Raw genomic sequence first — 11,781 nt, forward strand, 5'->3', positions numbered from 1 at the left:
TTTGGATTTATTAAATTAGAATGCTGTCTCCACATCCTGAAAGAAGCTGCCAATTATTATTTTTTTAAGTTTACTGATTATTATTCTTGTGCAAGCAATATCCTGTTTCGGTAACACTTTAAAATAAGGTTCCATTAGTTAATGTTAGATAACTACTTTCGTTAACATGAACTAAACGAGAACAATCCTTCTACAGCATTTATAAGTCTTAGTTCATGTTAATTTCAACATTTACTAATGCATTATTTAAATCAAAAGTTGTGCTTGTTAACATTAGTTAATGCACTGTGAATTACCATGAACTAACAATGAATAACTTTATTTTCATTAACTAACATTAACGAAGATGAATAAATACAGTAATAAATGTATTATTCATTGTTTGTTCATGTTAATTAATACATTAACTAACATTAACTAATGGAACCTTATTCTAAAGTGTTACCCCTGTTTCTTTGAAGAACAATATTAAAGAAATATATGGGAGCTTTATTTTTATGTCTGCAGCAGTATAAATTATTTTGGAATGAATGAAAAGAACTGATATACAGTGATACCACACTTTCATCCAAAAGTAGAAGCAAAATAATGCCACACCCTCATCAAGAATGTCTTCATTCTACTCAGGAGTTTCTTGAATATGTCTGTTGAGAAAAGAAAAAAAAAAGATCACAGAGCTGTAATTTTAGTTTACTCTATACCAGTGGTTTGTCCTGCAATTTTTCTGTGTCTCCCTCATCTGTCACACCTGATTCCACTCATCAGCTCATTAGTAGAGACTGACAGACCTTAAAAGGTTGTGCCAGACATAGGGAGACATGCTAAATGTGAGGTGCTAGGGGTGCTTGCAAGACCGGTTTGAAAACCACTGCTCTGTACTGTACGCCTTAAAGGGATAGTTCTCCTAAAAAGGAAAATCTGATATTTATCTGCTTAACCCCAGGGCATCAAAGATGTAGGTGACTTTGTTTTTTTCAGTAGAACACAAACTGAGATTTTTAACTGAAACCATTGGAGTCTGGCACCCTTATAATGTAAGTGGATGGGAATCATAAAAAAACATACAAAAAACAAACAAACACATAAACAAAACCAATTTAAACCCTGCGGCTCGTGACGATACATGGATGTGTAAAGACACAAAAGGCTGGTCTGTGCAAGAACCTGAACAGTATTTATATAGGTTTTTGTTTTTTTTTTTTTTTTTTTTTTTTTTACCTCTGATTCACGCTATGTGCAAACTGTTAGAACTCTCTAAAGTGCGTCCTCTTGAGTAAGGCTGTGCAAAAAATCATAAGTCATGCACATCTAGTCAATAAAGGTGCTCCTAAAATTAGTAGTACTGTATATCTCCAGCATGTGCATTCAGGTCAGGATTGCCAGGTTTTCAAAACAAAACCTGCCCAATTGCTTCTCAAAACTAGCCCAATCGCGTTTCGTTCCGGGTGATAAAATAATTTTTTTTTTTGGTGTGGTTCCCTTGGTAAAATTCGCATTTTAGGGGCTAAATATCACGTTATTGGGATTGGATTCATTTCAACCCATGGACATGAAAAACAACTGCAGACTTGGCAACACTGGTTGGCATTTACTACACAGAGCCGTAGTTCACTGACAATCTACACAAAATCGATTTTAAAGTCGCAGGCGATTCTTTGCCGATTTTGTGTAGCTTGTCAGTGAACTACGGCTCTGTGCAGTAAATTCCGCTCCTCCTGAACCAGTGTTGCCAAGTCAGTGGTTGCTTTTCATGTCCGCGGGTCGAAGAAACCCCGATGACAATAATGTGATTTTTAGCCACTAAAATGCGAATTTTACCAAGGCAACCCAGCCAAAAAATGTATATTTTAACCCTGGGACAATGTTTTTTTTTTTTCGGGGAACCATCTGGAAACACGATTGGGCTAGTTTTGGACTAGTTTTGAGAAGCAACTGGGCAGGCTTTGTTTTGAAAACCTGGCAACCCTGATCTGAACGCACGTGCTGGAGATATACTACTAAAACAGGAGCCCTTACTGATGAGATGCGCATGAAAATTGCAATCGATTTTTTGCACAGCCCTACTCCTGAGCACGATTTCAAGCTGGCAAATCACAGACTTATAAGTGCATTACTGCCACCTATCTCTCAAGTGGATCATTGACACTCCTAATTGAGATTGTAAATAGAGTGTCAATCGTCCACTTGAGAGATAGGTGGCAGTAATGCACTTATAAGTCAGTGATTCTCCATAAAGCAAGAAGATGAACACGCCTTACGCGCCTGCTTGAGAAAGTGCTCAGGACAGAGTTCTAACAGTTTGCACATTGCATGAATCAGAAGAAAAAAAATCGTTTTGTTTCTTTACACATCAATGTGTCGTCACGAGGAGCTGGGTTTAATTTGGTTTTGTATGTTTGTTTGTTTTTTTATTATTGTATGTGTTAGCTGTGATTCCCATCCACTTAAATTATAAGACAGAAAAATTGCAATGGTTTCAGTTGAGAATATCTGTTTGTGTTCTACTGAAGAAACAAAGTCACCTACATCTTGGATGCCCTGGGGGTAAGCAGATGAACGTCAAATTTTCAATTTTGGGTGAACTATCCCTTTAAGCACAGATTATTTAAGGACCTGGCCAATGCTTTAGACTGCTTCACAACTTACTCTAAGTGTGTCTCATTCTTTGAGAAAACAGACAGGATGAAAGAGGCCGTTTCACCAGGATTTTCTGTGCACGGTACAATCAGGTACTCTCCCGGCTCCAGCCTGAAGAATTTCATCACCTCTCTGAACTCTACTAACTCCTCCGTCTGAGCCACAGGCTCTCTATCAATGAAGAACTCAAATGAAAACCTCCCACTTTGACTTCTCATCTGAAAAAGAATTACAAAACATGTCTTTATTCTATTTAAAAGAATGAATACATACAAAATAATGAATAAATAAATCTCCATAAGACCATAAGAATATAACATTTAGGTTAATTTTCACTTGCCTCTATTGGTATCTGTGAAAGTAGAAAAAGAAAAAAAGATAAAACTTGTATCATTACAGGGATATAGCAGTTTATGCATAAAACATGTCAGTGCTGAAAGTGCTGAGGGTATCACAACTTTCAAAAAGCAGCTTGCACTTCTTCTTATAAGTACATACCGACTCCACAACCTCAAAGCGTGGCACACACAAAATCCTCTTTTTCTTTACATTTCACCTCTCCTTTAGCTTGTTTTTTAGTCTGGCTTTCTAATAAACCTAGCATTGTACACTACGAATATCAATGACTTTGTGACTAATTGCTCACATTTCTCAATTGTAATTAAAGTCACTTTGGAAAGAAATGCATCTGTTAAACAAATAAATATACTGTAGAGAAACTCTAAATTATATCAGATTCAAACATATGTAAATTCTATACATTATTTGCCATATTTACAAATGTAAACAAAAAATACTGACCTCAAAAACATAGAAGCCAATATTAAAATTATCTTGGCTATTTCTGTGTCTCTTCTCATGGTTCTGCATGAGGGACACCAGTATATTTTCAGGGCGCTGGCCACTAGCACATTCCTCATCAAGCTCATCAATTTTCACCCGAAAATGAGGGTTTGTCCAGAAAGTCTCTATAAAATGTCAAAATAATATTTGTAATTTTTTTAATGCATTTATTCCAAGTTGTATTTGTCTTATATAAACCTTATCTATATACTTATCTATGTATCGTTTTGCAATGCTTGCTGATTGATACCAAGGCTTTATGTGCAAATATAGACATACTGTATGAATACAGTAATAATACCTGTCTTAATTATGTCACCACCTGCTGTAGTCTCATCATTCCATCTGCCAAAATGTCGTTTTGACGTCCAGTGACATTCAGCAGAGCCATCCAGAAAATCAGGACAGAGACAACATATGTCTATGTTTTCAAAAATACTGGTAAAGTCTTCCATTGACATCCTGCATTAAAATATGTTTCTAAGTAAAATGTGGTTTCATACTTTGTATATGAAGTAGTAATTTCTCACATCAAGTGTGAGAGGGTGGTGTGTTTCCAATATGGTCCTGCTCACCAGAACTCCCCGTTATTTAAAACTTCATGGCAAATTTTGCGGACTTCCTCGCAAACTGTGTCCCATAAAGGTGATCTGTAAAATAAATAAACAAACCATTGGTGCTTTAATTTAGCAAAATACAAAGAAAATAACTTTTAGCATTTGTGAGATGATATGTCATGATGTGTCCAAGCTATAAATGAAGCTGTTTCTGTAACCACTACCCATCGCTCCAGTCTCCTTGCCACTCTTCTTGGCCCCAAGGGTTTAACAATCTCACTAGCTGGACTGGATTTTCGTCACTCATCACCTGTTGTACAAAGTCAGGAATCAATGTCAGTTCTTTTTCTTTGCAACTTACCTCTGCTCTAGCTTGTTTCTTAGTTTGACTTTTAAATAAACCTGGAATTGTACACTATAAATATAGATGGCTTTGTGACAAATTGCTCACATTCATTTCATTTACACATTGCACCAGCCATCCAAAACAGAAAAATCACTATGAAGAGCTCATAGTCAGTTAAAATGCTTCAGCTAAAGCATTTTTGCTATTATTTTATCAGTTCGATTTAGGGCAGGCGAGAGTGTGGACGAATGACAAGCTGACAGAGTGTACCAAAGTGTACAGTCTGCAAGGCTGGTGTGGTGAGCACGCTTTTCTACAGTAGTGAGTCATGGACCCTGCATGCTCAGCAAGAAAGTAGACTCAACACCTTCCACTTGTGTTACCTCTGTCACAACCTGGGCACCATTGAAGTACAAGATCTCCAACTGCACTGTTTTTGAGGGAGCAAGGATCTCATCCATGTACACCCTTATTAAGTAGAGATGCATGTGATGGCTGGGTCATGTTGTCCAAATGGGTGATAGGTGCGTTCAGAAAGATCTCCTGTATGACTAGCTGTCAAATGGAATGCGACCAATAGGTAGAGGTTTGTTAGGTACAAAGACTTGTCAATGGCATCTCAAGGCCCTCGGAATCAAACCAAACTCTTTGGAAGCTGCTGCCTCAGACAGAATACAAATGGAGACAGATAAAAAAGGCGTCTCTAACTTTGTGGAGACGCTCAAATATCAGTCTCATATTAAGTGGCTACAGAGGAAGGCCAGGACCTCAATTCCACTTTGGAAGTATCCTATTAACAAAAATTATAATCTGAGACTAAATGAAATGGCCAGATGCTTGCGTGGTCTTACCTCAAAAACCCCTGTCACAGTGTAAGCATGCTCTGCAATTATGCCATGAAGTAACTCAATTTCTTCAGGGGTTGTCTAAGATTTAATGCAAAAAAAAAAAAGTGTTAACATTTCACATTAAGACATAGCAGGCCATGTACAGTATCCAGTTATTAAAAGAAAACGTTATTATATTCTTTGACATTCTCTTTGACATTCTGACATTCTGATCTTCAACATAAACCAGCGGGTGGTGAAAACTGCTCAACGGATCACCGGCACCCAGTTAACATCCATCGAGAACATTTATTAGAAGCGCTGTCTGGGCAGGGCAAGAAACATCATCAAGGATGCCTCTCACCCTAACCATGGACCTTTCACCCTCCTTCCATCCGGCAGGCGTTACAGAAGCCTACGCTCTCGAACTAGTAGACTCAGGAAGAGCTTCTTTCCTGAGGCTGTGACACTCCTGAACGCCACACCACCAATCTAACCTGCACCTGCTCTTTTACTGCACTGGTCACAGTACTTTACATACATGTATTGCACTACTCATATTTTGCACAGACTGCACATGGTTAAATCCATTACACTATAAACTGTCTAAGTGGTTAATGTACTAGCACAGTAGACTATTTCTACAAAAAAATCATTGCACTACTGTTATTTTGCATATAATAGATTGTTCAACAATACTTTGCACACTCATTCAACTGTATTTATTACCACTGTTCTCACGTTCCTGCTATTCATAATGTATATATAATCCTTCATTGCTCTGTTCATAATGTACATACAATATCTACATTGCATTCATATTTATATTCTGTATATACTCTGCTCAATACTGTATATAGCAACTCCACTGTACATTCTGTATATCATAGCTTTACTTACTCTGCACTTTTATGTATATAAAACACTATATTCTTGCACTTCTGGTTAGATGCTAACTGCATTTCATTAGCTCTGTACTTGTACTCTGCATAATGACAATAAAGTTGAATCTAATCTAATCTAATAATAGTGCCCAAATACTGCCTGCATTTGCCTTAATTTGACAGTACAGTCAATGTTACATGTTAGATGACTGCAAGTGAGGCTATGGCTCTGATTTGTAATTTGTTTTGAGCAGACTGAGTTTGAGTGTTGTTGTGACATAGTAAAAGATCAGATCAAATTCAGCTTTTTTTGTTATGTGACTTAACAAATATATGACAATGCTGTGGAGCTTTGGATCCAAGATTTGGTAAAGCCTTTCTTACCGCTGTATTAGAGCCGCAGCCCATAAGCGTTTTCGACTTGAATGCACATTCCATGATTTTCCACAAATCAGCAGGAGCTGTGTTCAGTGTATAATACATATGTGTCCCACCAGTGAAGTCCATCAGGGCCTCCGATATGTAACCAGCGTGCAAGTCAGCATAGGACCCGCAAACCCTGTAAAAACGGTTTGGGTTCACTCCTCAGCATACTTGTAAGTCCATTTAAATTTCAGTTATTCTAAGAATACATAAAGAACGGGACACTTCTTTCTCAAAATAATGGTACCAACTTTGCATAAGCTTTCTCCAGTAAAGCAGGCCAAAACTCATTAGATGTTTTTGAGCACACAAAAAGGAGTTCATCATCAAAAGTTGGAAGTTGGTCATCGATAACAACATCAATCCATTTCCCAAATCGCCAGAACTGTGATAGATTACAAACATGGTAAATATGACTGTATTGTGTTGAAGAAATTATAATGTGAGAATATTCTGTTTAAATATTGAAATATTGAACAGCTATTATATTCACCCTGAAGTGAAATATCCCAGCATAATCCTTGGTGAATGACTGTTCAGCTGGCATGACCTGTTTTATGATATCCTTCTCAAAGGTTAGAGCTCCAATTGCAGCCAAGAACCAACAGTTTCCTAAATAAATTAAATATTACATATCTGAAGTATGTGCAAAATGTGTCAGAAAATATTGTAGTTTATTACTAGTTTCCCATCATATGGTGCATGATGCCATTTATTTTAATTGTTAAGAAGAGACATGAATTGATTTCTGTGTTGAGAACAAAAATTGGCCCTCAACACATTGTGTAGTAGACATAGCACCTATGGTATGACACCAGAATCTACTCAAACTTACCTAATACATCTCCCTGTGCGTAGTCAAACCTTGACATATCATCTACAATTAAATTAGGATCTGACACCAATTCCTGATAAGAGAAAATCAAGTGCAGTTTCTTCAGTAGCGAAACATACCAAGAAGAGATTTGTAATTCATAATTCCATTCCAAGCTGTAAAAGCCCTTATGGCAGGAGGTTCGAATATTTATAGACAAAGAATTCAGTAATGTTTACTTACGGATGGCCGCTTCCACACAACTTGAGACATGTCCACATCAGGTGGCAGATCATCAAACAAGCCAATGGAGCTGTTGTCTGGAGGGAACAGCTCATCATTGTAGAGTGTGTTTTCAGTGAGACAGTCCTGGAGCAGCTCCTGGTAGTTCTGTTCCAGGAAGTTCAATGGATTGGTAGCTGAATTCCCATCATCTTCATCTGAGTTGGGGTGGCACCCATCAGGGGGAGGCATTTTTCACTCAGAATGCTTTGGCAGCATGACAAACAAATACAAACACATGTTTAGCATTGTGCTTTTGTATCAACATGAGTGCACAAGGCAATGTATTCTTTGTAAGGGTACATAAGTTTAATTTGACTGATTGTTTCTGCATTGGGAAATGTGGAAAGAAATTCCATAAAGAATGTCTACAAAATCCATATAACCTGTTTTGTTAGAGAGTCGAACTTTTTTACCCAAAGCTCACGGGTTCAAGTCTCAGAACCAATGGTTTTTATTAGTGGAAATAAAGTGTTTAATGGGAATTTAACATGCCTATAACTGAGACTGAATATGGTGTTCTCGGATGGGCTGGAACATTGACTAGAACAGGTTTAGCTCATATTGTTACCAATCTCAAAACCATGGGTCCCTTCTTGGACCTTCAAGAACACATTGATCCACAAGTTCAATGTGGTTATGTGGTTAAGTAGAGATGGGATTTAGGGATAGTGACAAGTAAGGTCCAAGTAAGACAGCATTTATTTATGATTTTAATAAATATACACCAAGTATGTTATTATTTCTCTTCTATAATGTACTTCAAACCACTGAGCTGTTAACTGTATTAATATAAATAACACTAATTATGCTTACTTTTTATACTTAGTGTAAATACTTATCATCTAATAGCCTCTGCAAAAATAAAAATAAAAAAAACCTAGACCTGTGTCAGATTCTTGTTTGTCAGCGGATATTTACACCAAGGTGCATTGCAGCAAAAGGCTTGGCAGCCTGACAAAATAACACTTTTGCAAATCCTTGTGTTTTTCATAGACATAGCATTGGCCAAAAAAAAAAAAATATTTAAATACAGAGATATTGAGTAAATTAGTTCCGATTACCAATGATGCACTGAAAACTGTTTTTTTTTTTTATATATATATATATGTTAAAATTTTACTTAAGAAATATGCAACAAACAACATTTGAGATGTTAGCTTATCATAAAGGGTGCAATAGCAATTAAAGATGACTTTAATGTTCAGTGAAAACACAACTTAAACATCAGTTAAATTTAGTAGCAGTAGAAAAAGAAAACTGGACAAGTTCAAAATGCACCCTATAATTCACTCTTCTCTCCTCCCATAAAACAATTATCTCTTTATTAATAAAGGGGAGGTCTAATGCCATTTCATGCATTCTAACTTATTTACACTATTAAAGAGTTGGATTTTAATGCTAAACATGGCCAAAGTAAAAAAAAAAAAAAAAAACTATTCATTCGTGTGACAGATGTCGTCGGCATCGCTGCACAGGAATTGCTTGAGAAGGATTTGTAATTTAGATTTTATGACCACAAAATCAACAATGTGTTTCTTTGGCTCCGGCCAACGGCACCCCTCCAGGTGCTCGACTGTTTTCGGAAAGAAGTGCTACAGTCTTTTATAAATCTGATAAAACTAAAGCCTTTTCAAAATTGTGTGTATGTCCCCATTAAAGTACACATTCACTGTGTGGTCATCCGAGGAGGAGTGGCCACCACGGTTGGCCAAAGCCTTGTTTCTTCTTGCCTCTCAATACAATCTCTCTCTGACACAACAAAATCAGAAGTTCTTTGTTCCCTGATTCCATCTTTGTCTTTTCAGCTCAGATGCTCTAGCATTTGCATTCCTCCTGCACCTAAAAAAAAAGCCCAACCCCAGCTGATCGGTAGCCTCTGCACAAGTCCAATTGGATATGTCAATTTCCATACCAAAAATTATAATAATTAAAAACAATTTTTTATAAATATATAACTCTTCTTGAAGAGTTTAGATCCAATCCTAATGAAACACACATTAACCAGCTAATCAGATTCATGATTACTAGAAAGTTACAGGCAGGTGAGCTTGATCAAGGTTGGAGCTACTGTAATCTCTGTAGGAAAGACCATAAGAGTCAGAGTTGAGAACCTTTGCTCTGTAAAACCATAATTAATTAGGGTTAGAGTCTCCAACTTAGAAAGTATTATTTAAAAAAATGATAGGCTTTATGTGATAGACTATAAACATGTTTTATACAGCAACTGAATGACTTGGCAAATTTTGGTCTCTACAGTGTGCACAAAAGCTGATCCAAAGACAAACACAAAGCACTTGTGACTCTCTTATTGTGAGGGAGGGAAACAAAAGTGCTTTGTGTTTGTCTGTTTTAGCTGACTTGAACTACAATCAGTGAGACATGTGAATATGTAAAAAAGAATTTATCCTTTAGCAAAATTTGCATCTATACTTTAGCAGAATGTATTGACAAATAAACACAGGTATATCTTGAGGAGGCAGTTCATCAGAAATGATCAATGATTTGAAGTTGCCACAAACTGCTCTCTTCCAAATCTTCACTGATAATAAGAAAGTCACTGCAAGTTTACTTAATTCATCATCTTTATCTAAAAGTAACATGGCAGCATGCTGGGTTAAGTTATTGCGGTCCCCGAACAACACACCCTTACACAGATGTGGAAACAGCTGGTTAGCACTGTGCAACCAGGAAAGGGGTTATTTGAAAATAGTTATAAAGCCCTGCATGCTGCAACCACATCTTTAAGGGGAAAAAAAGCAGATTCCCTGACAATGCAATTAACTTCTCATGCGTGGCTGTAGAAAGCATTGTCATAAGACATTTATATTTAGACCTAGGGATGCAACTCTGGATATACAGATTGTTGGGCAGTGATTGATAAAGGACATCTTGATGCACAACTATTGTTCAATGGTACATTTAAAATCAGTGATAAATATAACACGTTTAATTACACTATGCTACATGTCAACAATAAATAAATAATAGTAATAGGCTATTTACCTACTCTATAATCATGGAATTGGATTATCAAACGTAAAAATATGTTTTGTTGTTGGTGGGGACAACGAAATAGGTATGACACGAAACAACACTAAACTGAAAAATACACTCGTTTCATTCAACTCCGCAAATTCATAACGCTAACGACAATAAAACACGTTAACATTCTAGAATAAAAAATAAAACTCCCTCAGCTAACACTGAAACGTTCACTTTATATGTCTCACTGTACTCTGTTGCGCAGCGCGGTAAACGTACCTGTCTCCGGGGACCGGGAGCGCTGACTGACCGGCTGAGAGAGGAGCGGAGCGGGCGCAGGACGGGTCAGTTCATTCGGACGGGGATTACGACGAGAATGACGTCACTACAAAGCAACACTTCTAAATTATTAGATATCAAAAACAGAGATTTTCCCAATTTCGGAGATGAAGGTGCTGAAATAGTTTACACAAAATAGATAAAAAGAAAGAAATTAGATGCAACACAAATCAAAACATTAAGGGGACTGTGCGTACAACGAGACGACCCGGGGTAAAAGGCGCCTTTGATATTACTTCCATCTTAAACCACTAGATGGCACAAAATGTGGCGTAGCACTTTCCAGAATATTTGCTTTTCAAGATGCACGATAAGTTTATATATATATATATATATATATATATATATATATATATATATATATATATATATATATATATATATATATATATATATATATATAACCTAATATTGTTACGTGTAGCCTACCAAGAATATCTGGACAGATACAGCAGATCGTTTATTTTCTAATGTATTTACTTCAGTTATCCTGATTATTTATACAATATTTAATCCCATTTAGCTCCTCATATAGTTTACACCATGCAGATCAAATATTTTTGCTGTCCCTAGAATTAATAAAGAAATTGGTAGATATTCATTTAAATGTAAAGAACCCTTTGATTGGAATAATTTGCCTGTTTCTGTTCGATCCTCAACTTCACTCCATAATGTTTAAAAATGCTCTTGTACATCACTTACAGAATAATATTATTTATTATATATGAACATGATCAAATATTATTTGTATTTGTTTTAGATTTCATTTTACATATGTTTGTATATTTTATTTCAGTGGAAAGATGCTTACCGTTGTGTGGTTAGACTGCCCTCTGAGAGTTGT

The 11,781-nt window shown here is 36.5% G+C and overlaps 1 protein-coding gene across 2 annotated transcripts; it reads right to left on the reverse strand.

The window, feature by feature from the left end:
• Window positions 1-392: 392 nt before the first annotated feature.
• Window positions 393-11,122, reverse strand: LOC113060507 (calpain-2 catalytic subunit). 2 transcript variants are annotated; one of them, XM_026229467.1, is made up of 14 exons: window positions 10,878-11,119; window positions 7,575-7,820; window positions 7,353-7,425; window positions 7,011-7,129; window positions 6,769-6,902; window positions 6,479-6,653; window positions 5,235-5,309; window positions 4,262-4,347; window positions 4,056-4,130; window positions 3,782-3,942; window positions 3,439-3,605; window positions 2,978-2,989; window positions 2,647-2,855; window positions 394-644 (listed from the first exon to the last, which is right to left on the reverse strand). In XM_026229467.1, the coding sequence occupies exons 2-14, from the start codon at window positions 7,803-7,805 to the stop codon at window positions 620-622; spliced, it is 1,542 nt and encodes a 513-aa protein (XP_026085252.1). In that variant the 5' UTR covers window positions 7,806-7,820; window positions 10,878-11,119; the 3' UTR covers window positions 394-619. The 2 variants fall into 2 exon arrangements, with proteins under 2 accessions (XP_026085253.1, XP_026085252.1); XM_026229468.1 differs by lacking the exon at window positions 2,978-2,989 and having other exon boundaries at window positions 393-644; window positions 10,878-11,122.
• Window positions 11,123-11,781: the final 659 nt, after the last annotated feature.

Source organism: Carassius auratus, chromosome 42, assembly GCF_003368295.1.
Source record: "Carassius auratus strain Wakin chromosome 42, ASM336829v1, whole genome shotgun sequence".
Lineage (NCBI taxonomy): Eukaryota > Metazoa > Chordata > Actinopteri > Cypriniformes > Cyprinidae > Carassius > Carassius auratus.

Coding starts and splice junctions, on each gene's coding strand:
- LOC113060507 (XM_026229467.1), bottom strand. CDS start 7,805: ATGCCTCCCCCTGATGGGTGCCACCCCAACTCAGATGAAGATGATGGG. Junction 6,654..6,768: donor CTGGAGAAAGCTTATGCAAA/GTTGGTACCATT, acceptor CCGTTTTTACAG/GGTTTGCGGGTCCTATGCTG. Junction 4,348..5,234: donor CTGTGACAGGGGTTTTTGAG/GTAAGACCACGC, acceptor TTTGTACAACAG/GTGATGAGTGACGAAAATCC.